The sequence below is a fragment of the Musa acuminata genome, chromosome BXJ1-7 (assembly GCF_036884655.1).
Source record: "Musa acuminata AAA Group cultivar baxijiao chromosome BXJ1-7, Cavendish_Baxijiao_AAA, whole genome shotgun sequence".
NCBI classification, from domain to species: domain Eukaryota; kingdom Viridiplantae; phylum Streptophyta; class Magnoliopsida; order Zingiberales; family Musaceae; genus Musa; species Musa acuminata.
In genome coordinates, this window is record NC_088333.1 from 27,440,698 (window position 1) to 27,465,499 (window position 24,802).

A 24,802-nucleotide genomic window follows, 5' to 3' on the forward strand; every position below is an offset into this window, starting at 1 on the left:
TCAAGAATTTCCTTTTTTTTTCTTTTCTTTTTTTTGTTGTTGGGGATAATAGATAGTAAGAGGCTGTGTAAGACATTTAAAAAAAAAAAAGAGTGGTGGAAGACTGTTTTTTGTTCTCATCTTTACACATATTTTAAAAGCTACATCAGAAGGAAGTCTTCGTGTCGACGATTGACCAGCCAAATCTTGTTCGATTTTTTATTTTTATCATCCACCTATGGTATGGTGGTGGTGGTGGTGGTGGTAGTAGTACTACTTCCGTTCTCTATCTCTGAAGTTTCCGAGATAGCATCATCGGATGCGATGTTCGATATGAAGCTTGCAGTCAAGCTTCCATCTTCCCAATCGGATGGAGCTTTCTCCGAGGTGGTATCGTCTATCGATATCTCGGACGCAGCTCTATGTAAGGAAGAATCATCTACACATGATTCGCATCGATCCGGTTCCTCTGATGGCTGTTGCAAGCTCCAATACATGATGCTGGCCGTGAGAACGAGGATCATCTTTTGATTCACCTGGGGAAATGGCAGAAACTCACGTACTTAAATTAGCTTGATTTCTTCCTCCGAAAATTAATAATCGTTGTTATGATCGTACATAAATAATAAATAATGGAGCTTTACCTCCATGATGTCCTCAGGCAGTAGAAAGATGGAGCACCCAAGCTTTCTCGCCACGCTAATAATATATATAGCATTCAACCGCTTCTCATCATCTGCATTCCAACGTATAAATAAATAAATAAATTATATATACCTCGAGGAAGGAAGCCACCACAGAATTTAATCGAAAGCAAACGAACAAAAGAGTAATCTTATCTGCCACTTTTGATTATGAGCTCCAAGTAAAAAAAAAAAAAAATAAAGACAAAATACTAATAGCGAGTAAAAGTAGAAGTTGGATTCAAACAATCCACACTGGGGTTTGAAATTGAACGAACGTACCACTTTCGCCCTTGGTAACGAGGTTCCAATTGACGACCCTCGGCTCCACAGAAGATAAGAGTTCCAGGAAAAATATGCCGTTCGATAGGTTCTTATCCTGAGAGAGGAGATCAAAATTAGGAGGAGGATACATTAATTTAATATTCTCATCTCAGGATTAGAAAACACAAAATGTTTTTTTTACCTTGAAACTCTCGATCCGGGAAACTCTTCCTGCGCTTTTCACTTTGTTGTTAGCCCATTTCAGGATGTCAACATCTGTGATTTCCTTTCCTCGAGAGTGGTGATATCTCAGGTTCTTCAGGAGTTGCAATAGATTAAATCTCATCAATTGCCACAAATAAGCTGTGATGCAAAAAAAGAACAAATGCACGAGTATCAAGAATGAATGAAAAAGTAATCGAGTGTGGAGTCGAGAAGGAATAAAATCATACCGAGAATTAGCTTTTTATTTCCTTGAACAAAATCATTGCCCGCAACATTAACAAGAGAGAACTTCAATTGTTGTCCGATCTCTATTATTTGATTGCAATTTTCTACTTTTCTAAACGGCATCTTGATGGGAGGCTTCGTCGCCTGCTTCCAATTAACTGAGCCTGGAGACAACTTATCAAGAACTTCCAAAAGAAGCCACCTGCAGAAGAATCAAATAAATAATAATAAGAATAAGAATAAGAATAATAATAAGAATAATAATAAATAAATAAATAAATAAATAAATAAATAAATAAATTGGCTTTACCCATTTCTAACATCTTCGAAAACATTGTTAACGTATGTAGTAATTCCAAGACTATTGATCCACAGCCGGAAAGCTCTTTCTTCCCTGGACACCAGCACATCATCAGGCATCATCTCCGCAAATGAGATTTTTCTGCAGTCTGTGGACAGACCATTCCTACAAAAAGCAATACCACAGAATCAGAATCAGTATGTAGTGCTGCTACAAAAGCACTACCACATAGCATGTCCAGAAGAAGCAGATGGTGGAGATTTTCTTGAAGGAACAAATAAAATATTAAGTTGGAATAAATGAAAAAGTCAGTCAGTCAGTCAGTCAGTCAGTCAGTCAGTCACGCTGGAAATTGAGAAAAAAAAATATATAAATTTTGTACCTCTCATGAAATATCTGTGCGATAAATCCAAGATTGAGATTTGCAGAGCCTTCTACGATGTCTTTCGACGTCACAAATCTTTTGCAATTGATTTTCTCCGCATGATCAAGCACCATTTTAGCCCTTTCGGTTGGATCCTTGGCGTCTAGTGCTGCAGGGTTACAGTGCTCAGGTGCAAGAACATTCAGCAGATATGCATAAGCCTCTCCATCCTGTATGTATGTATACATATATGTAATTGTATGTAATGGTGTTCAGCAAGCAACACGATGCAAACAAAAAGAATGGAATTTTCATGAACCAAGGCATCATCATACATACTAACTAGGCAAATATGAATTCAGAATTACTTTTTGTCCTGCTACTGCCTACTATACTATATTTCTTACCTTCAAATCAGAAGAGAAGTTTGTCACCGTCTTCTTGTAGCCTGCCCTCTTGAGGTGAAAATTCATCCACTTCAGTAACATTTTTTCTGGTGACAGACCCATAAGTTCCTCCGCATCCTGTAATCAGACCGAAATATGCTGGCATAATAGTCGAAATATGCTAGCAAACAAAGCAAGTGCAGCATAGCATCGCTGAGAGAATCGAGTGATCTTGGAACCTGGCTGTCGTCTATCAGCTCCACGAGTTGAGGTGTCTTCTTCAGGTTGAGATCTGCCAACAGTTGTATCTGACAAGAGAATGAGAATGGCCAAGCAGTGAACCGAATTCACAGAAAAATAAAGGTGTTGAATGGACCAAATATATATCTATCTATCTATCTACATACACTATGAAAAATAATACCTTTATAATTTGAGATATCAAACCAAGCACCAGGTGAGGCTGCATCAGAAAACGAGCATGTCAGAAGACACACACTTCGACTTTACTCTCGAGACCAGATGAACGATAAACAAGCTATCGATCCAACCAAGTTTCTTTTCCCTAGTGTTTGTTTGTTTGTTTATAAACGAGAAAGAAAAAAAGCAGTAGATTGGTTTCCTAAAAATTCAAAGCCCCTGGGAATAAAATTAATAGGTTTTTTTTTTTTTTTTTTTTTTTTGTGATTGCTCTAACATCTGCATTACTCGTAGGTTTGTGAGTTCTGATGATTTGACGATGACTGGTCTCATCATATCATTATTCCATAATAGCTGTTGTTACTATTTGGTCGATGAGAAAGAAACGTATGCATCTACAAATTAAAAGAACGAACGTCAAAAGATAAATAATATTAGGTCTAAGAATCTCCGGTAAGCACACAAGTAAGTGGAAGGGACATACCCTCCCTTCCACCAGATCCTGCGTTCCGATGTTAACGACCGTGCATCCGATCGCTTTTGCAGAGTTGAGGCACAGAGTGTGGTTCTCATTTCTCTCCCATGGGTTCAGCACCCGCTTTGTGTTGATCGCCCTCTCATCTATTGTTCCCGGCACCGCAACATTGATCATTTTACTGATGCGTGTCAAAGCAAAATGCATCAACTAATGCATTGATCATTCCACGATGAAGGATCACATATCAGATACGAGAAGATTACCAAAGAAGGACTCCATCCTTGGCCAAGTTGAACAGGTCATCTGAAGCCGGATCCAGCGGGAGGTAGTTCTTCAAGAATGGGTCATCTCCAAGGTAGCCATTTATGTGCGCTACGAAGAAACCTTGCTCGGATTCGCCTATGGTGTGAAGAAGTGTGGTCGTGGTGGCTTTCAAGAACGAAGAGGAATTCTTCACGCTCCCACGCTTGTTTGCCGCCTCTGCTTGCGAATCCAAATACGCCTGCCCAATTCAGGAATTCTACACTCGATCAAACATACGTCAGACCGAGATGCAAGAACCGCTGCAGACGATGACGAGTACCCGTAAGTAAGCCTCGAAGTCCATCTCATGGTTGTCATCGGGATAAGATGCGTTCAAGATTGCAGAGATCTCTTCCTCCGTGAGCACCTCATGGAGACCCTTCAGTTTGACCATGACCGCCGGCAAATTCCCGACCGTCACATGTCCCGAATCCCCCTTCGCGGAGAGGTACTAGCCAAGGCCACATCCATGATCAGGCGAACTCGTCGCTAAGAAGCGGCGTCTTAGAACAACGAGGAAGAAGAAGAAGAAGAAGAAGAAGAAGAAGAAGAAGAAGAAGAAGAACAGAGGGGGTTTCGGCTGCTTACATTGGATTTGAGGCCTCGCAGCTCGACCTGAGTGAATTGGCTCTGCAGCCATGGATCGGAAACAAGGACGCCGACGAAGCCCGACATCTTTACCTACTCGATTCCCTGAGGAAGCTGGAGTCGAATTCCCCGTACCCTATTCAAGAACACCACCTGCACAATCGGATGCAATCAAGAACAGCAAAAGGAGAACTCACGGAACGATCCAAGAACAGCAAAAAGCTGCCAACTCTCTCACATTTATGCCAGGAAACCGCGGAAAAGGCGAAAGATAAGATGCTACTGTCCGGTCGAAGAGCGGAGGCAAGTCAGGTCTCAAGGAGGCTCCTCCTTTCCATCCTCATCATGTCTATGGTTCCCGTCTCCAAGTTCTTTCCTTTTACTTCACTCAATTTCTATCTTCCTTTTGCTTTCCCTTTTCTTTTGTCATACCCCTGGATTCCTACTTCGGCGTGGTGGCGGTATGGAAGAGGAGGAGAAGGGACCTTCTCTTTCTGGAGTTACCTGGCAAAGCGTGGAGACGGAGACGGAGACGGAGACGGGGTGAGGGCGAAATCAATGATCCGAGAAGGAAGGAAGGAAGGAAGGAAGGAAGAAGAAGGAAAAGAAGGGTAAAGAATTACTAAGAGGAAGAGTCGCGCCTCCGCACTGCGGCACCTGGAATGTCCGCCAGCCGACCGGAAGGGAGGCCACTCTTTGCTTCCGTCCTTATTCTCTGTGGTCGGTGGCGAAGCCGGGGAGGAGGGTGGGGAAGAGAGGGACGCCTCATAAACTGTCGTTGCATGCAACGACGACCACCTGCTCGTCTGGCATGTGTGATTCCGAGGGGCCCGCCCGCACCTACGTGTGACTCCCTACCATCGAGTATAAAATAGAAAATGTCGTTACCTATTTATGGTAGATAAAGAGTCATAAAATTAGATGGTACACTTGCACATATCTATATAATTTCTTAATATTACGGTGCCATTGGATTCGTTGACTCGAGCTATGTCAGATTTGACTGGGTCTCTCGCAAGTCTATTTATGGTAAGATGACTCGGGACCTATCATAGTCTGTGGTGCAGGACCAGGCGTTCCGTTCCTTGTTGGAGAGAGAAGAAGAAGAAGAAGAAGCAAAATTCTTCTTTATCTTCAGCTACTTAAACTTTTCTTTCTTTTTTTTTGGTTTGAAATTAAATGTATATATATATATGTATGTATAATTATGAGAGAAATATAATAACTACGCTATGCATCAAAAGCTTTTATGCTTGTGTCCCAGATGGAATTGTCGTACGTTGCAACATCCAATGTATTGGATGTAGGGATATGCTTCATTCGATTAAGGTTCATCGACCTTTGTTGAGACATCAAGTGGATAGAGAGAGAGAGAGAGAGAGAGAGAGCTTTTTAAGTTCGATTTGAATGACTCAAGTTGCTGGGGCATGAGGACAATAAACAAGCTTGTTGCCCAACCAGAGACTGTTCATTCGATACATCATCATAAAAATCGACATGTGTTTCGAAAGATGAGATGATGATGAGAGTCATCGGCTTGGATCTATCTAGCTTGGACCGTTGAACCTTGGGAAGATGTCTGCCATGGGTCCAAAGTAGCTTGAGAGTGCTTTGTCCCTCCGTTGGATTGTCGAGACGACGAGGGAAGCTATCTGATTCTTAACCTTAATGACTTACAATTATTGCTGAGCTTTTGTTTTTCTTGTAAAACGCTAACTTAATCTTTGTATTTTGCATCCAAGAGAAGCATCATAATTTTTTTTTGTTTTTTGTTTTCTGTTTTTAAAGATCAGGTAAACAATGTACCGTAACGATTCGACTTGACCTATATAGTAGTAATCGGTATGTCTTATTTCCATCGTAGTTAATCCTGCATATGTAAAATAAAACTTCGATCGAGACAATTAATTCTAAGCAATTATCAAGTTGTCCGGCGTGTCATTGGTCCCTCGACGCTTCATCCGATTCTTCGGATGGAAACAAGGAAAGCTTTTTTACTTTGTTCTTGGCAAATAACAAACTCCTAATGTTTCAATTTAGCAAGTTTTGAGTCGAACTTCCTTTGAGAAATCATAAGAACCTTCCTTGCTTAACATTAGTTTTCCTCTAGAAACGATGGTTGAGATATGGGAAGCATATTCTCCCTTTGGATGTTTCTTCTGACCCATGCCTTTCTTGTTTCTTTGGTTTCTTTTTTATTTTTCTCTCCAATATGAGAGCTTCGGTCCTTATATACTAATTTATTTTCTGAAGTGGGGCAAGTAAGATTGTTAGAGAACTCTTCATGATCAACTAACAAACACTTAAATGGCTTGTAATGTTGAATTGAGTAATAGACTATAAAAGAGAGATTGATTTTATTTATTGAAAAGACAAGTGTTTATATAAGTTTTAAGATATAAATTTTTTTCAAATCATGTAATTAAATCAGCTACTTAAATCATCCTCAAATATTAGATGTCTATGTATGTCTCTATTACAATCTTTTATTATGTCCCCATAAGAATGAGTTTTTGTCAAGAATATCAATCTTGGACTGATATAATTGAAATATCTTATGGACGAAAGACTTTATAAGGGAGTTTGCTAGTTGATCAATAATATGTAAATGAGAAATACATAATTGATGTCTAAGTTCTTATATGTGGATAAAAAGATATAATAATAATTAAAATGATCTAACGAAGAATGAGAATGTAAATCGATTTGACAAATCAATTTTCAGAAAAAAAAAAAAAAAAAAGGTCCAGGAGGCTACTATCTATCTACATCTTTACTACTTTAACTTATATGGTTGAGAAAAATAGCACAATCAAGAATTGGATAAGAGATATGTTGGTAAAGAGGCGATCACAATGGGTTCGTCGATAGAGTAGTAGCGACGTGCTAGTCATAGGTGTCCTGTAAGTCAATCACGTGAATGATAACACGTGTGACATGACACATGATCTTTTTATTTATTATTATTATGATATTTTCTCACTTTATATTGCTTGTTGCATAAATATATTGTGATTTCTATGGATCTATGCAATGGGAATCTGATCGTGATGATATCATAATAACGAGACCGATTTACCTTTAAACACCGACCCTAAATAATTTCGGTCATAAGTTATTAAAGAAGGATATCGAGATAATCACACAGACTAATGTGTTGTATATCTGTCTATATGATGGAAGCAGTTGGTCTCGTAGCTACTCGTGTGGAGACACTAGGGCTATAACGTTGGTGTTCATTGGAGAATGAGTTCATTGATTGATCTGCCCATGGAATGTTGGATGGTTGATGATACCTCATTATTCGACAATAAATTCATTATCCCGATAGTATACTTGGTCCTTAGTCTTAAGACACTAAGGATGTCCTATATGAGTATTTTACTCTTTGATACTAGACTTATAGATTTAAAAATTTCAAATCTAGCACAATCGATCATCAAGAGTAGTAGCCAATCTTACGATGGCTATTGAGTGTCAATAGAGGATCATTTGCTCTCGGTATCATGAGAAGAATATCTTGTGTATTCTTGCTCAAACAAATCCTTGGCCAAGGTCGTTCGGATTGAGAGAGAAATAGTTCTTCAAGAGAATTCGATGAGAGCGAGACTCGATGAGAAATCATATAGGCTTCATAGCACCATGCCCAGTATATGGTCTCTGTGACATTAGATAGATAAAAGACTATATGTATATAATAACTGAGGACAAATATGTTCAAAATATTGGATTCTCCTATATTGTCTAGGGACTATGGCGTAGTGGTCCAGTACGTCCGTAGTTGATGAGTAGAGTGAATTATTATAGAGATAATAATTCACGACCAGCTCGATATTAGGCTTGGAGGGTCATACACATATGGTAGGTATTGCGACGAGTAGAGATTCAGATATGAGATATTCGTCGAAGCCCCCTATCTTTTTGAATATCCAAAAAGCTCTTGAATTATTGGATCCTATGGATGAGATCCAATAAGAGTCAATGAGAAATTATTGGATAGAGATCCAATAATCTGAGAGGCTTGGGTAGTTAGATAAAGATTTAATACCCAATAGGGTAGGATCCATTAAGGTTAAGTTAATACGAGGCATTTATAAATAGGAGAGAACCAAAGGATTAAGCTTCTTGGTTGCCACCTCCTATTCTCCTCCCCCCTTTTCTTTCTTAGACAACAGGTGTGAAAATTTGGGCAGCAATTCAAGGAGCATCTTCGTAGCCCCTATCATGTGGATCACTGCTAGAGAGGAGGATGCTTAACCTCCTTCATCCTGTAGGATTTTAAGGATATATGATTTCTCTAGGTAACACAACTATCTCACACGTGGTTTTTAGTTTCGTAGGTTTTTGCGCACCAATCTTCACACGACGACGAACACCTTTTTGGAAAATTTAGAATTTTTGTTTTTTGTTATTCCGTTGCGCATGTGATGTCGCCCCTAGATTTCTCTACACGATATGGGTCCATCGACAAAATAATAGCGATGATGGATCACTAGCTTACGAGGAATAGTTGTTTATGAAAGATTGAACTTATTTTATTAACCGAGTGCATCTCATATTGAGGTCAAATTTATTGGGCCAAAGTAGATCATTGCCCTTCTCTACAAAAATGAATGTAATGTTAGATTGATTATTGATATTAAATCTACGATCACTAAAAAGTTACTGATGGTGCTATTGTTCAACAATCAACCTAAATGTTACTATAGATGGAAAGGAAAGGCCCTTAATTCTATGTCAAGAGGATTTTTTTTATACAGTATCTTGGTTTCAATTTTTTTGCAATATTTTTTTGAGAATTTTTTTTTAGCATCAATCTATTGTGTTAATTTTAATTATCAACTTGAGAAAAAAAAGTTCAATCAAGACAATAAAATTTAAATCATATCTGGTGTGAAAAAGAATTTAAAAGGTTTATTAGATAGCCTAATGATGCGAAACCAATTTATTCTGTCTTTTATTTAAATAAATTTGATCAAAATATTTCATATATGCAATAAGTTATCATATGTCAGTATCTACTCAATGAGGAAAAAAAGGAAAATAAATACAGAAAAAAATGAAATATATCATATTTGTTTTTGATTTAAGATTACAAATGATTCATCTTTATAAAGATATAAGCTCGAAATATTATTTTATTTTTTTAAAAATCAAGTCAAAATTATTACTTTGTGTTCAAAGGGAACATGTTATTTTTATAATTTTCCTTTTATTTTTGTATCTATGCCTATAAAAATGGTTCAGAATATTATGATATATCAGTCAAAAAATAAATTAAGTTTTACATAAATAATAAAACTTACAAAATTTTTATTGTATGTGAATGTGCCAAGTATTCGATAGTTATCTAATTTTTTTCTTTTTATGAATCTAGCTGTTAGTCATTCTACATCACCCAATCAAAAAAAGATATCAACTCGAGTATGAGTAACTTGTTTAAAGACAAAATAACTTACACCTTTATTTTTGGTAAGAACTCTTGGACCCTTATTTTTTATCGAGCAAAAAAAAAAAATTCAAGAGATCAAAATGAATCCCAAAAATTTCACCTCAAAGCATTCCCGTAGAACTCCACATTTACATCATTAACCATTTTAAGTTATATAAAATTTAACATTTTAATAATCCTATTAAATTTCACAATGATGTTGGATTACGATTGATTATTAAATTTTATAATATTTTATCTTTGGATGAACATGCTCCCTTGGTACTTTTGTCTACTTCAGTAATGATATTTTTCCTTTTTCCTTTTTGTCTCTGTCTCCTAACCATTCATTTAATCTTAAGAATTTAAAATCAAAAGTTGTTTTCGTCAAATGAAACTTGCGTTCGTGTTACACTAGTTTCCATCAGCCAGTGACATCAGCAGACTCATCAGTGACGAGTCAATGCACCGGTAGAAACTTCACAGGATGCATCCTAGCTTGTCCTACATGCAATGGAAGCCGACAACACCCGTGACCACTACTATTACGTTCCTTCCCTTCACTCCATCCGCGGTATATATATATATATATATATATATAATGTATAAAAAATCTTCACAAGAATTAAAGAAAATAAAATTCCTTAAAATCCTACGCTCCGTCGTATCCGCGGCCTCTTCATATCGACGCCTACCATCCATCCATCCATCCATCGTATCCGTCTGTTGCCTCAACGCTACAGTACCGACGGTGGCGGCGGCATACTGTTCGCCGCCTCTACTCCCCGCTCCGGATCGGGCTCCGCCGCCGTGCCTCCGCCGCGGCAGACCCTCGCATCCCTGCTAAGAAACCTCGTCAGCAGAAGCATCCTGCTCCCCGGCGACTTCAACCCTAACCCTTGCTCGCCCTCCGCTCCCCTCATCGGCACCTCGATCCTAAGCTCCCCCGTGGCGGAGCTCGAGGCCGACGACCCGATTCCGTCCTCCCTCCGGCACTCCTCGAACAGATCCGCCGGATAAGGCCGTCCCGGTTCCGGCGGCGCCGGTACTGGCAGGAGCACCTGATTCGCTGGCGTGGGGAGCGGCAGCCGCGCCGACGCCTCCACGGCGGAGCGGCAAAGGGGACAGGTGGCGTGGGAGTGGAACCACATGTCGATGCACTCGATGTGGAAGCGGTGGCCGCACCTCGGGAGGGCCCGCATCTTCTCCCCCTCCTCGAACTCATTCAGGCACACCGGGCACTCCACCACGTCGTCGTCCCCCTCCTCGCCGCCCGCTGCGGCGGCGAAAACGAAAACTGGGAGGGATTTGAGGACAGTGGGGTTGAGACCGCGGTGGGCGGCGGAGGAAGAGGAGGGAAGGGTGCCCCCGGCGCCGTCGACGAAGAAGATCAGGCGTCGCCTGAGGCGGCGATGGCGACGTCGGAGGAGGAAAAATCGCGACCGGAAGTAGAGGTGGAGGAACAGTAGGAGCAGGACGGCAGCGAAGAGGACGACGGTAGATGTGAGCATAACCTTGCCGCTTAGGGCGTAGCCGCGAGGACCCGGGTTCAGATCACCATCGGGTTTCGCATCCATTACGCTGCTTCACCGCCCGTCCCGACGAAATGGAGGTGCGTCTAACAAACCCACCGCTTATGCCGTTTCTTATAACGCAACGCCTAACTTATACTAGCACGTATGGTGTGGGCGGATATGTGGGCGAAAATAACCCTCATTGCGAGCGGGTTAAGCCGAGGCAATAGGGGTGATTTGGGTCGAGCAAATAAGGTCACGCGGTTAGATGGGGTATACGGAATCCAACCGAGACTTGGGTTGGTGTTTCGTGTGAAGCTTCGTGGGCGGGTGGAGTGTCTACTGCAGGCGGCCATTTGACTCGGTGAAGAAACTTCCACGAAGAGAGTGTCTATCCAAATCCAAACCCGCGTGATTTAGGTGATCTTATCTGGGGATGATAATGGGTCCAATAATTCAAAATCGATCCACGACTTGATCCAGAATTTTAGGTGTGGATCTTAATTATAGATTCATTAAGGTTATCGGATTGCATGAGGATCCTAAATCCACAAACAATAATACTTATCAATCAAATTGTAGCAAAGCCATCTGTTGGCTACTCAGATTCTCAATTTCGCGTTGAGATCTGGATCATAAATGGATCCGATCCGAACTAAGACCCAATCCAATACCATCTCTATTGTGAGCTTTTGCTGACAATCAATCTCATGCTATTTGCTATGGGAATGATTTAAATGAATAAGCTTGCATAAGATCTGTTTATATGTGGGCTCTAAGATAGCAAGGTCCAGGAAGAACTGACCGTAGCATTTAGTCCCACATCGAAGAGCCTTCTTAGCGGGCAGGCGGAAGCTGTTATTATATAGAAGAGCCCTGCCTCACGATTATCTTCAATCCGTCTTGTCAGGGGATGAAAGGCGACTGGCTAATGATCGTATAGAGACGGTCGGTCGTGCCGACACCCATGAAAGCGAACACATTCTCTATCGGCGAGTGAGGCTTCTCCCACCCTACTCTCGGTGGGGCTTCGTTCGCCAATTTTTGGAAGGGCCCCTCTCTAAAGGGGCCCCTCACCAGTTCAAGAATACCAACCGTTTCCAAACTCTTGTAAACTAATTAAATGTTTCTTTCGTCTAATCAGTTTGGTATGAAGCATCAATAATATTCTTTAATATTTAAACTTATAAACAAACCATTTACAGCATGAGATCCAAAGTTCAATTAAATTCTGATTTGGTTGTATTTAAACTGGTTCGGGTCGGACTTGGAACGATAGCAGTAGCCGGGTGTGGGTTTTAATGCTCCGATACCCATTACCCGTACGATGGTGGCACATTAGTCTTTTTAGCTAGGGTGGATTTAAGACACCCTCTGCTTCCTCTTCTCCAGCGTTTCGCCGCCGCCTCTTCCCTGTGTCCCAGTTGCTTACGCCTTCTTCTCCCGTCGCCTGCAACGCCCTCTCCTCCTCTTCTTCTATTATCTGCTGCCTCCTTTCTCCACATTCGAGCGGGCCGGTCTTGCCGTCGTCGTCCCCTGCGATTCCATGGTCGTGCCCAGCTGCCCTACTTGACCGCTTTCCCCTTCTCTGCTACAATATCTATTTTCCGGCTTAACATCAAACTTTCCTGCCGATTTCTTAGTCTGCTGATTTGTTGAGGAAATATAACTAGGTTTAAAAATACGATACTATCGTGTAGCATTGAAGTAATTGAATTATATGGTTTAGCAAGGGAGAGGTTGAGTTTGACCCAACCTACTTTTATTGATTCAACCATAGTAACAAATGTTTAGTGAGTTAAACTTTGATTTCCCTTAAAATTTCGAGTTTCAACCAATCTAGTGTTGACATGATCAAACCCATTCCAAACACTTTACATCATTATTTTCTGCGATTATTAAGCAGAACAGGTAGCCAGAGTTCAAACTTTCGAGTTATTTTAAGCTGGTTTTGGCTGATTAGTCCTTAAGCTCGAGTTCAACTGGAAGTCCCTGCGAGGGAGACGGCATGGGATCCCTGGAGAAGCCATTCTCCTCGCAGCACAATCTCCAGTTGAATCTAGTGGCCACATAATGCATCATCACCAGTGTCTCCATCCTTGCAAACTCATTGCCGGGGCACATCCTTGGCCCTCCACCAAATGCCACAAAAGAGCAGGGAGGCACTGATGACTGCTTCTCGAACCGCGTTGGATCGAACTTATTTGGATCCTCAAAGATATGCTCGTCCATCTGTGTGATGCTTGATGCCCAGAACACCTAATCATCACCCAGAAATTGTAGCAGGAAAGGAAGATGGAAATGTGGATCTTATGTGAAGTAGTAGTAGCTCTCCTTACCAGCCACCCTTTCGGAATGAGGTAACCTTCATACTCGATGTCTTTCAGAGCCCTTCTAAAGTTCCCAAAGATTGGAGGAATCATTCTCAGAATCTCCATCGCTGCACACCATGTGTGCTTCATCTTGTTGAGATCACTCAATGTCAGGGCTTCTCCTGAGGCCTTCCCCTTTGCAATCTCTTGTTGCTCTATGATCATTGACACAAGGCAAAACCGGCAGGGGTCATCATATTTACATAGCATGCATCACATCACGATCGTTGAAGTTTATTTGTTGCTTACCATGGATAACAATCGTTCGGTTGACAGGATCGTCGGCGAGGTGGCGGATCATGAAGGTGATCAGAGCGGCAGAAGTATCATACCCGGCAAACATGACGAGCATTAGGTTGTCCAGAATCTCCTCCTCGGTCATTTCTCTGGCGTCGTCTTCGCCGCCCAAGCTAAGCATGTAGGTGATGAGGTCCTCGTCCCGGGAGCACCTGCCTTGCTTCAACATGTCCTTCTTCTTCTCGATCACACCGGCGAGCACTTTCCGAGCTCTTCGGCTTGCCCTCAGGCTCCTGCGGAATTTGGTGAATGGTAGATTCAGCGGCACCGCCCACATCCCGGGCAACATGTCGGTGAAGGCCTCCTCCAGCGCCTCCCGGAGGGATCCTTTCTCCAGCCCAATAACGAGCGAGCAGATGATGTCAAACGTGAGAGTCTTCATCAATGGCATCACCTGCTCACGTCGAACAAAACTTGAGGTAAATCCACCATATTAACGAGGAGGAAACAAATCGGAACGCACCGTCACACTCCTTCTGCCGACCCAGTTCGTCTCCAGATGATGCCTGACTTCCCGGTCGATCATGGCTACGTACTGCTTCAGCACTTCTGGCTTCAGAAAGTGTGCAAGTGCACCTCTAACACGCCTGTGATCCTCTCCCACCAATTCCAGTATGTTCCTTCTTCCTATGATTCCGGTGATCGACTTGGGCTGCTGCGGGACGAGTGCTTCGCTGAAGAAGATGAACTTGTTGGCCGCCGGACCGGTCAGGAGGACTGCCCGGCTGCCGAAAAGGGAGAGCTTCGAGATCGGTCCATACTTGCTCACCCTTCGAGCGAGCCACCGCTCGCCGGTGTTGGCCCTCATCGCTCGGAGAAGGCCGAAGCTCTGGCCGATGAAAGGGAGGCCGAGTGAGCCAGGAGGCAGCTTCTTGGATGACCTACGTGCTGTGCGCAGCAGTCGAATGAATGGAAGCAGTGCGAGGAAGAGAACGAATGATATGATTCCGGCAGTCATCTTGTTCAGAGATCGAACTCGTTCAGTGTCACAGAGGTCGTCGATCACAGCAAATAACTCGCATGATTCTTTATGGTAAAGCGAAGATGCCGTAGGAGTACGGACAAGGCTCGTTGATTGGGCTGCGCTGTCCGCCGGGATTGGCCGCACTTGATTTTTAGATTTGGCTTTAGATTCGGATGTCCATGGAAAGCTAAGTTGCTGTAGGAACAGACAAATCCAATTCCGTGTCATTTAGATTTTTATGAGGATCCACATCGTTAGGTAATGAGTCACTGGGAGATACCACCTAAGGTTTTAGATTAGCCAATGTAACACCTCTTTGATTGGAACACTTGTCAACAAAAAACGCTATCTACTTAATTCGCCGAACCAACCGATTCATAACTCGATCTTAGTAGATCCAATCGAATATGATTTGGACAGTTGAGGTTTTATTGTTAATTCAAGATTGGCCCTCAACTCGACCTTATCCACATGTCAATGGCAATTATTATTATACATCGTTTGCACACAGAATCTTCATATGGTTCTTGCAAAGGTTGCAGACATGAAACTATCGTCGGGATGCTTCCTACAAATCGAGGCGAATCCTCTTTAGTACACACTCACAAAAGACAAACGTATCACTTCGAGTATGTAATTTTTGGTAACCCCTTATAATTTATTTATATCTAAAATAATCTTTATATTTAAAAAAACATAGTATATAAGTTTTTAATGTCAATTTTGAGTTAACAGATATTAGAATCTATATACATGACATGCGGACTCATAATAAATTATTAATATAATAATATATATAATTTAAGTTAAAAAAAAATCCATTTTAGTTCTTATAATTTTGATTATGGACTACTTAAGCTTTTATGATTTTGCTCGTATCTAAAATAATTTTTATATTTTCAAAAACATAGCATATAAGTCCTCTTATCAAGTTTGAGTTAACAAACTGTCACGGACTTAGTTGGATTTGCCTAAATCGTGCGGCACCCTTGCGTGTCCGTTCACAAAGGTCAGTCTCCCATGGTCCCTTAGGACCCATAAAAGAGAAAACGGTTTAGAGAAAACGCCTCACTTGGGATCCACAAGTAAACATTCCAGGAAACACTTCATAGACAATGAAAATTACAAACAGACTTTACAAGCTCTGAGCAGTTGCACAACAAAGGGTTAAAATGGTCTATTACAGATCGAAAATCTCTTACACGTATCCACATGACATAACCTTTATTTACAAGCCTAAAGTGACCACCAACCTAACTAAAATGGGACTATTAAACCTTCGGTTGTCCCTCTACAGACTGTACAAAGTATGAACATACCAAAAGACACGGACATACATAAGCATTACATCAAACATCCTGTTTCGAAGTTTGTCCGAGACATTCTCCCCCACTTATTCCTTCGACGTCCTCGTCGAAGCCTTTGTCAACATTGCAACTCCTTGCCTTTGCTGAGTCTTCAATCTTTTGCTCTAGCTGCAATGCGCCTCTTGGCTCCCAACTGCTCTCCGCTGCTGTTTTTGAGTAGTCGAACCTTTGATCCGCCATGCTGCTTCAACTCACCAATGACTCTGACTCTAGTGTAGGGTTGGCTGAGTTGTGTTGATCCCTGTTGGTTCTTGCGGATCCTTCAGATGAAGGAAAATACCATCCTTACTGCGCCAGTCTCTTAAATGCCTCATGCTGTTGAATTGGGTGGATGCTTGTTGGAGCTTTAACGAGCATCATCTCGCAAACTTCTGAAGTTTTGGGTCCTTCCTCCACAAAATTTGTCCATTGACTCTTCTTTAACTTAGTTGTCACTTCGAAGTAGGTTCGCATCACTTCCGCTTTCGATTGACATTTCGTTGGGAAATGAAGCGAACAATCTACTCTTAGTAGCACTGATCACCATTGGTGAGAATTTGACAACTATTGTCTTCCATTATCTTCGAAGGGTCTTTAAACTTGTGCAGAGCTCCTCTGCTGGATAGATAAGAGAATTGGGGTACTCGGTTTCGCCCATTCTCTTAAGGGTTGAGAAGGCAAAGGTTACTTGACTTCGCCGCCTCCTCGAGGTTGTACTTCATGCATTGAGCTGGTTACTGGCCTTCGCCTACTCTTTGCTCACACTTCTGAAGCACTTGAAGTGTTTACACTCCTTGCGTTGAGTTAGCTACTGTGATTCACCTTCTCAATGCCATCGAACTTCTGGAATACAAGAAGTTTTTACCCCAACTTGGAGAAATTCTCTAATAGATTTGATCGCCTTTGGGATTGTACCGTCTTCTCCATCAACCCTACCGCCTACTTCACTGAGTAGCAAAGGTACAGCACCGCGTACTGCCTGCTTCATTCCTTGGTCGTGCACTCTTGCATGACCCGAAGTCCTTCACTTTCGGCTATCTTGATGAGAAGCTTGACACCGGTCTTACGAAGTTCTTTAGCCTTTGCCCTTCAGCCTTGTCTCAATACTTGGAGTTTGCTTCTGCATGCTCCACCTCCTCGGCCCCTTTCACGACCAAGAACTCTCCCTCCATGAGAGTAAGGGATCAATGACTTTCACGGAAGTCCCGCCTATGCGGTACCATGGCGCTGCCATGCTCATGACCCTACTATCCATCGTCTTGCATCTGCATCCCTTTTTGTCACAATCAGTAGATATGTCTCTGTGGTACTCCTCCGAGTCTACCTCCATTCTGACTAATGCTTGATTTTGGGTAGCTAAGATCCTTTGGACTCATCGTCGCTTCCTCGCCCCATTCGACCCCCTGCTTTGACACCTCCGTATTCTCCAAGCAGCTCCCTTTGGTCGATTGAAAGACAGATTGCAACTCTCATGCATGGCCTCTACCATCATGTTGTAGGGTTTCCACCGATTCTGTTCTCCTTAGCTTCCTTGGTAGCAACGTTCGCTTATTCGACCTTGTCCTCTGACTTATCGGGCTCCCTTAAGTAAATATGAGCTCTGGAGTAGTCCAACTCTCCACCTACTTCGATCATACCTCTGTATGATCAAGTCACTCCTATGAGACTCACTAGTACTTACATTCGAACTTTCCTTTGGTGGAACACAACCCCCCCATATGCTGATGACCAAGGCTTTCATCCGATGCAAAATTCGATGCACGCACGGAAGACCCGCCTCTACGGTACCATAGCCTTCACTCGAATCCATAGCCCTTCTTGCCGTCATGTTGTTTACCGACGTGGAGCTTCTAGTAGCTCCCGATCATACCTCCGTATGATCTAGTCCCGCACGGGATAGTGTCGTGTGTATCACATTGCCACGAACTGTTCCACCACGATCCGCTACATCATGTCGCCTCTTGGTGACATCTCCATTGCATTCTGATCCTTGTGGGATGAACTCGAATTGTGATCCCTCCATGTGTGGCCTCTGCCAATACATCGCAGGGTCTCTTCTACCTTTGATTTTGTTCGCTCCTTTAGCAATTGACCTTCATCCACCCAATCTCGGGTCATACCTAGATGAAGCAATGCTCTAGGACAGTCCGTCGCCTAGTAGCTCCCAAAGTCCCCCGACTTCGCCGCAACTAGTGCACCATTGTCTGGATCCTGGGTCTCTGCCCCTACCAGCACAATCTTCGCTGTGCACCGCTTCCTTCATGGCAACTTGAATGGCAACACTATGGCATATTCTTCAAGAGTACCTACCTCTGCGTCCTCTTGCCCCGTGCTAAGGCCTTCTGAACCCAACTTTGCCTCTGCAAATTGAGTCGCCTTAGTTCCTCCATCAAATGCTTTTCTGAGATAAGGTGCATGTGCCCAGAAGCTCCCTTTGTCTTTGGGTACCATGCAAGATGAGTCTGCTCCGTTAGAATGAAGGACCCATGGAACAACATGATCCTGCTCTTGCCTCTACAAGAGTTCATGTCCTTGACCTCTGTCTAAGGAAAGCACTGTGCCTCCGCTCAATGTTCCCTCTTCTATGCTGGCTCCTTTAATGTGGCTTGGGTACTTCGCCAAGTTACACCCAAGTTACTCCACTCCTCGTTTTTGCATTGAGTTGATGGTGGCCCTCGTGCTCACCATTCCACGGGTCAGCCCTCCCTTGAGTCCGATCTCCATATCGACTCCAAGTGTGCCTTCATTTGTGTTGCTTTGGGTCGCTCTCCCACTTGATCTCGCAATGCATCCACCAATGCATTCTCTCAAGCGAGAGCATACGACGACTCCTCGCCACTTGCTCAGTCCATTGAGCTTCGTGGAGTTGTTGTTTGTTGAGGTATTCCTTCTCAACATGTGAGGTCCGTCTCATATGATTCTCCCTCTAGAAAGCCGGGACTTATCCCTCCTGGATAATTATCCTGTTGAAGCAACATCTCTCTTCGTTTCGAAGACCACCATCCCTTTGGACTACTCTGATTTGCTGAACAAACTGTGCATTGTTCGGCCTCCTGCAAACGCACTTGCTAGATTGCGACTCCATGTCAATACAGTCTCTACTGCACCACTCAAGGCCTAGCAACATGTTGAACTCATTACACACTTTAGCCTCCTACGGATGTATCCTTCACATGTCGAAGAGAAAGTTTCAATGCTCCATGGCGCCGAATTTCGATCGCCTTGGGATGGCCACGAACATTCCATCATCTGCATACAAGCCTATGCATGAGTACCGAATTCTTTGAGTTAGCAATTCCCCTCACCTCTGTGAGCTTTGCACAACTCTTTCGGTCGCTGAGAAACTCATTCCACCTTGCATGGTCTCATCCTTTACCAAGCGCCTCACTTGCCTTCAGCACCATCAAGTATAGTTGTCAACGTTGAGCCGTAACTCAAACTCAGCCATCCCACCCTTTGTGCGCTCCACATTCTTCCAAGCTTGCCTGTTCTCGTGGTGCCTCTTGCGCGAAGGGTTGGCCATTCCTCTGAATGTCAATCTCAGATGCCCGCTCCTCCGAGCGACTCTTTATCCCTACATCTCCTTGCCCGTTTTCCCCCAAACGGTCACGCGTGTGCTGACTGCCCTCAACGCAGCCTCGCTAGGTCCCCCACATTTGCATGCTAAGTGTTTCTATGAGTGCTTGTCCCACTCTGATACCATTTGTCACGGACTTAGCTGGATTTGCCTAAGTCGTGCGGCACCCTTGCGTGTCCGTCCGCAAAGGTCAACCTCCCCTAAGCCTCCCATGGTCCCTTAGGACCCACTAAAGAGAAAACAGGTTAGAGAGAACGCCTCACTCAGGATCCACAAGCAAACATTCCAAGAAACACTTCATAGACAATGCAAATTAAAAACAGACTTTACAAGCTCTGAATAATTGCACAACAAAGGGTTAAAATGGTCCATTATAGACCAAAAATCTCTCACACATGTCCACATAACACAACCTTTATTTACAAGCCTAAAGCGGCCACTAACTTAACTAAAATGAGACTATTAAGCCTTCGGCCGTCCCTCTACATGCTGTACAAAGCATGAACATACCAAAAGACACGGACATACATAAGCATTACATCAAACATCTTGTTTCGAAGTTTGTCCGTGACAAAACGTTAAAATATGCTTACATGGCATATTGAATCATAATAAATTATTAATATAATAATATATATAATTTAAATTAAAAAATTTTAAAATAACCATTAATAGCAGGAGGAGACATCGTCATGGAAGTGACCACCAACAGCAATACTAAGCCACTACTGCTTAGTAGGGTGCCGTATGCATGTAGCCTCTCTCGTGTTGATGATAAACTCATAAACTTTCGGTCCTACCTCAGGTGGATGTGTGTCGATCAATTCGACGCTATTTATGCAATGGTTTTCTAATTCCTCATTCTCCTTCTAAGTATCTTCATCCCCACCACTTCTCACTTTGTCTTTTTTTGCACTCGCACACGTTATGCCTATAACGTGGTGGTCCAGTTCTTCCTCACCTTCGCTTTTGACGTTTCATACCTTTACCTCTCCGCCTTCGTTTGTCATTATAGCCTCCATCGCTTCCACTTCCTCGACAAGATAGACTTTTTTTTAAACTTAAATTATATATATCATTATATTAATAATTTATTATGAGTTAGTATATCATATAAGTAGATTATATCGTCTATCAAATCAAATTTGATGAGAAGGACTTATATGCTACGTTTTTAAAAATATAAAAGTTATTTTAAATACAAGTAAAATCATAAGGACTTAAGTTGTCTATGACCAAAATCATAGGGGCTAAAATAATTTTTTAACTTAAATTACATATGTCATTATATTAATAGTTTATTATGAATTAGTATATTACATAAACATATTCTAATGTTTATTAACTTGACGGGAGCAACTTATATACTATGTTTTAAAAAATATAAGAGTTATTTTATATATGAGTAAACTATAATAATTTAAATGATGTATGATCAAAATCATAAAAGTTAAAATGAACATTATCCCACTATATATATAAAAAAAAAGCTTCGTATACCATCAACTTAAAAAAAAAAAAAAAAAACAAAGAAAAAGATCTGATCACTTAGTTTCGTTGCAAACTTTTCCCAATAGACAACGACAACGATTTGACACTTTTCTTGGACTTGTCTGATCATTTTTTATCCTTATTCTTCCTGTTGATTGTCCCATCGGTTATCATTTGATCAATGACTTGTAAGCGTTTGTGATTCCAAAAATTATGTTTGCACAACTTAATAGAGAGAGAGGGGAGAGAGAAATGAATCATAAATGAGGAAGAAAGGAGGAGTTAGCAAGGTTATCTTAATGAGGAGAGGAAAAGAGGAGTTACTGTTCTCTTCACGCGAAAATTAAAGCCGCAAACGCTTTACACCGAGCAGCGTATAAAATTTAAAGACGAGCAAAGAAAACGGCAGATGTTTTCTTGGTTCCATCCAGTGCAAGATTCACCATGCCCTCGAGATATTGGACAGCATTCTTCACGATCTTGGTTGTCTTCCTCTGCAGTTCCAGCGATGCCTGCAAAGCCGGCCAATCCAAGTGTCGGGTCTTCGATGTGACTCGCTTTGGAGCCGTTCGTGGATCCCAAGACAACAGTCAGGTACGTGTGTTGCATGTCTCCTCCTCCTCCTCCTCCTCGTAAGGCTGACGGATACATGTTATATGTATGTTTGCCAGGCTTTCTTAGCGGCTTGGAGCGCTGCATGCCGTTTCAAGGGGAAGGCGACGTTTGTGGTTCCAAAGGGAACCTTTAAGTTAAGCCCTGTGCAGTTCAAAGGCCCATGCTACGATGGCGCATCTCCATCCGTCAAGATCAGAGGAGTCTTGCAAGCCCTCCCTGGTTCTTCCGACGACAACTACTGGATCAAGTTCAGTGACCTGAACAGGTTATCAGTGGGTGGTGGTGGCGAGATCGACGGTCAGGGCGCTGACTCCTGGTCAGGCAACAAATGCAATAAGGAATGCAAGCTATCCAGCACTGTAAGATTTCCGTTCATCGATCGTCGTCCGTTCCTGCATCATCTCTTTGCTGACACTCGCACTCATGCAGACGCTGAAGTTTGACAGAGTACGCGACTCGAGGGTCGCCCGTCTCAGTTTGCTAAACAGCAAGGCGTTCCACATCAAGTTTCACAGGTGCGATAACATCGACGTTTACGGTCTCAAGATCTCCGCCCCCTGGAACAGCCGCAACACCGATGGCATTCATATCGCCGTCACCAACGGCATAACCATCAGAAGCTCCATCATCGGCACCGGCGACGACTGCATCTCCGTCGGTCAAGGTTCAAGGAACGTCACGATATCCAACATCATCTGCGGCCCGGGCCACGGGATCAGGTAACTCAAATAGTTTTCCATGGGTATCCGTGGATTGGTTTGACCTTTCTCCTCCTCGTCCTAGTGTGGGAAGCTTAGGCAGGTACGAGAACGAGATGGATGTGGTTGGTTTGGTGGTGAAGAACTGCACGATAATGCACACCGCCAATGGCTTAAGGATCAAGACATGGCCAGGTTCGTCAAAAAGTCGGGCGAGTGGCCTATTGTTCGAGGACATAAACATGATTGATGTCTCTAATCCCATCTTCATCGATCAGAAGTACTGCCCAGGAAACGATTGTTCAAGTGAGGTAAAGTGTTCCCTTCCATTCTCTCTCACAGATGAAGCTGCTCGAGTTAAACGCTTCTTACAGAGCTTGTTGCTCTGCAGCCTTCAAAGGTGCAGATTAACGATGTCAAGTTTCGGAGGATAAAGGGAACGTCTCGGACCAAGTTAGCAGTGAACCTGCTGTGCAGCAGTGATGCCCCCTGCAGCAACGTTGAACTCGACGACATCAGGTTGGAGTGCTCGGCTGGTGGGGAATGCAGGACAACCTCGTCATGCACCAACGTGAAGGCCAACTTCTCGGGCGTGCAGATTCCAAGTCCCTGTCTCTAGGAGCAGCACTAATGTTTGCCGTTCCCATATTCCTAGCAAAGGAGCCCTATCCTTGAGTTTTAGCATAGGTAGTCTTCTTAGTCTTGAAACCAGGATAGTAGGTTCTCATAGTTGAGGCTCATAATGCAACATGCGTGCGTTCTTCTTTGTCTTTAGTGCAGCTTACGCATGGCTGTTACTTTTATCTTCAATGCAGTATGCATGCGTTTACGAGTATATATAGACAAGTCCAGTTTCTAGCTAGAGTTATCTTTTCATCCATATATGTCTCACCATTTCTACAACTTTAATCCTCCTCCATTCTGTGTGATGAGGAGTGATTGAGTCGGAAGTACTGACATATGAAGGTTCTTAATACATTAATGGTAAGGTCTGGTCTTTGGTGATATATATGAACCCAGACAGTATGATCAGTACGCTTTACAGAAACAGAACACAGCTGAAGAGTATCAGCAAGTAAACGGGGACGGCGAGTCTGTCTCCATGATCATAGTACCCACCATAGCCATCAATATCATCATCCAGGTGTTCATTAACGTTGAAGTCCCCTGCATCCAGCAAAACAAAGAAGTCAATGCCTTTCCTCTCGCATGGCGTGATCCATCACTACCATCGAAGACTCTCTCATCGGTTGCTACCTCTCTTACTGGTGTGGCCACAGCCTGCGTCGAGGGTGTAACGCACATCTCGGACCGATGCGCCATTGTAGAACCGGAAGTTGTAGAGTATGTTGTCCACGCAAGAGAGCACCAGCTTCGTCTCGGTGAGACACGGCCCACCGCAGTAGCCATCGGTTGCCTCTTGAGGGATATTTAGAGTCCCCCCTGCGTTCAGCCTATAGGACTCTTGGCAGCTGCTGTAAACCTTTTTTACGTGCCACCAGAGAAATCATTGAGGAAATATGGAGAAAGAAGAATTAGAAGAAACCCAGTGCTTCTTCACTTACGTAACGATCGTTGAAACAAGCCAACGCTGTTGCAACAATGTCTTCAGCATTTTGATCTGCGCAAACACGTTGGGTAGGATTAGTCAATTTGTTTTCTTGGTGCAATCAATCAGAGTAACAAGAGAACGCTCACCTGACTTGCAACAAGCCGTAGATAAGCAAAGCACAGCCAGCAAGAGGGACCAGCACTTGAGAGGGGAGATGGAAGACATGGTGCCTTCAAGCATGTAAGATACAAGTGGAGAGGATAGATACAACATTGTGGATTTATAATCAAACAGCTTCCCGGTCAAACCTTCTTTCATCAGTTTGATCTTTTCATCATGCTTTTTGGTGGATGATCCAACTAATGCTTTTTCGTAAATGATGAGTGTGTTTGATAAAGAAATAGATTCAAAGGAGATGGGGCTACTTTGGTGATCAACCTTCTTGCTGATACATTACTTTAGTGATCAGTGCTAGTAGTAGCTGTGACTTAAAATATGGGTGGATGAAGTGTTTCTAGTTCTAGTTTATGAGACAGATAGAATTAGGTGGGAAAAGACGTTGAGCATTCCTTTGACTTGATAGAATGGTTGCAGAAGACTGCATTTTCCACCCTACTCCAACTACCATTACTTTTCTTGGTAAGCATTTGAAGAGGTTTCCTATTGAAACCTAAATCCCACTTGATGTATTCTTAACCAAATATCTTCGAGTATCACTATCAATTGATG

General features: G+C 42.7%; 5 protein-coding genes across 6 annotated transcripts; 1 reads left to right on the forward strand and 4 right to left on the reverse strand.

The window, feature by feature from the left end:
- Positions 1–75: 75 nt before the first annotated feature.
- Positions 76–4,593, reverse strand: LOC135679966 (fimbrin-1-like). Of its 2 annotated transcripts, XM_065193945.1 has the most exons (15): positions 4,455–4,593; positions 4,217–4,369; positions 3,909–4,079; positions 3,589–3,827; positions 3,332–3,503; positions 2,852–2,890; positions 2,667–2,735; positions 2,449–2,565; positions 2,060–2,271; positions 1,687–1,842; positions 1,379–1,578; positions 1,129–1,289; positions 945–1,041; positions 624–715; positions 76–515 (listed from the first exon to the last, which is right to left on the reverse strand). In XM_065193945.1, exons 2-15 carry the CDS (start codon positions 4,301–4,303, stop codon positions 216–218), a joined length of 2,112 nt encoding a protein of 703 aa, XP_065050017.1. In that variant the 5' UTR covers positions 4,304–4,369; positions 4,455–4,593; the 3' UTR covers positions 76–215. The 2 variants fall into 2 exon arrangements, with proteins under 2 accessions (XP_065050017.1, XP_065050018.1); XM_065193946.1 differs by lacking the exon at positions 4,455–4,593 and having other exon boundaries at positions 3,909–4,117; positions 4,217–4,355.
- Positions 4,594–10,011: 5,418 nt separating this feature from the next.
- Positions 10,012–11,301, reverse strand: LOC135678995 (RING-H2 finger protein ATL2-like). Its single transcript, XM_065192313.1, has one exon. It carries the CDS (start codon positions 11,222–11,224, stop codon positions 10,385–10,387), a length of 840 nt encoding a protein of 279 aa, XP_065048385.1. The 5' UTR covers positions 11,225–11,301; the 3' UTR covers positions 10,012–10,384.
- Positions 11,302–12,950: 1,649 nt separating this feature from the next.
- On the reverse strand, positions 12,951–14,893 carry LOC135678994 (cytochrome P450 716B1-like). Its single transcript, XM_065192312.1, has 4 exons — positions 14,294–14,893; positions 13,783–14,224; positions 13,501–13,688; positions 12,951–13,420 (listed from the first exon to the last, which is right to left on the reverse strand). The coding sequence occupies exons 1-4, from the start codon at positions 14,786–14,788 to the stop codon at positions 13,121–13,123; spliced, it is 1,425 nt and encodes a 474-aa protein (XP_065048384.1). The 5' UTR covers positions 14,789–14,893; the 3' UTR covers positions 12,951–13,120.
- Positions 14,894–21,533: 6,640 nt separating this feature from the next.
- Positions 21,534–23,251, forward strand: LOC135678996 (exopolygalacturonase-like). The gene is made up of 5 exons (XM_065192314.1): positions 21,534–21,802; positions 21,880–22,182; positions 22,253–22,542; positions 22,607–22,832; positions 22,913–23,251. The coding sequence occupies exons 1-5, from the start codon at positions 21,653–21,655 to the stop codon at positions 23,138–23,140; spliced, it is 1,197 nt and encodes a 398-aa protein (XP_065048386.1). The 5' UTR covers positions 21,534–21,652; the 3' UTR covers positions 23,141–23,251.
- Positions 23,252–23,373: 122 nt separating this feature from the next.
- Positions 23,374–24,319, reverse strand: LOC135678997 (uncharacterized). Its single transcript, XM_065192315.1, has 4 exons — positions 24,220–24,319; positions 24,087–24,142; positions 23,779–24,004; positions 23,374–23,688 (listed from the first exon to the last, which is right to left on the reverse strand). Exons 1-4 carry the CDS (start codon positions 24,311–24,313, stop codon positions 23,561–23,563), a joined length of 504 nt encoding a protein of 167 aa, XP_065048387.1. The 5' UTR covers positions 24,314–24,319; the 3' UTR covers positions 23,374–23,560.
- Positions 24,320–24,802: the final 483 nt, after the last annotated feature.

Excerpts from the sequence above, each read along its gene's own strand:
- LOC135679966 (XM_065193945.1), bottom strand. The coding sequence starts at position 4,303 with ATGTCGGGCTTCGTCGGCGTCCTTGTTTCCGATCCATGGCTGCAGAGC. Across the intron at positions 1,579-1,686 it reads TTCGAAGATGTTAGAAATGG|GTGGCTTCTTTTGGAAGTTC; the intron begins GTAAAGCCAATT and ends ATTCTTCTGCAG. Across the intron at positions 1,290-1,378 it reads AAATAAAAAGCTAATTCTCG|CTTATTTGTGGCAATTGATG; the intron begins GTATGATTTTAT and ends TTTGCATCACAG.
- LOC135678994 (XM_065192312.1), bottom strand. The coding sequence starts at position 14,788 with ATGACTGCCGGAATCATATCATTCGTTCTCTTCCTCGCACTGCTTCCA. Across the intron at positions 14,225-14,293 it reads TCGGCAGAAGGAGTGTGACG|GTGATGCCATTGATGAAGAC; the intron begins GTGCGTTCCGAT and ends CGACGTGAGCAG. Across the intron at positions 13,689-13,782 it reads CCGAACGATTGTTATCCATG|AGCAACAAGAGATTGCAAAG; the intron begins GTAAGCAACAAA and ends CAATGATCATAG.
- LOC135678995 (XM_065192313.1), bottom strand. The coding sequence starts at position 11,224 with ATGGATGCGAAACCCGATGGTGATCTGAACCCGGGTCCTCGCGGCTAC.
- LOC135678996 (XM_065192314.1), top strand. The coding sequence starts at position 21,653 with ATGCCCTCGAGATATTGGACAGCATTCTTCACGATCTTGGTTGTCTTC. Across the intron at positions 22,183-22,252 it reads AATGCAAGCTATCCAGCACT|ACGCTGAAGTTTGACAGAGT; the intron begins GTAAGATTTCCG and ends GCACTCATGCAG. Across the intron at positions 22,833-22,912 it reads GAAACGATTGTTCAAGTGAG|CCTTCAAAGGTGCAGATTAA; the intron begins GTAAAGTGTTCC and ends GTTGCTCTGCAG.
- LOC135678997 (XM_065192315.1), bottom strand. The coding sequence starts at position 24,313 with ATGCTTGAAGGCACCATGTCTTCCATCTCCCCTCTCAAGTGCTGGTCC. Across the intron at positions 24,005-24,086 it reads CTTGTTTCAACGATCGTTAC|GTTTACAGCAGCTGCCAAGA; the intron begins GTAAGTGAAGAA and ends CACGTAAAAAAG. Across the intron at positions 23,689-23,778 it reads TGGCCACACCAGTAAGAGAG|GGGACTTCAACGTTAATGAA; the intron begins GTAGCAACCGAT and ends TGCTGGATGCAG.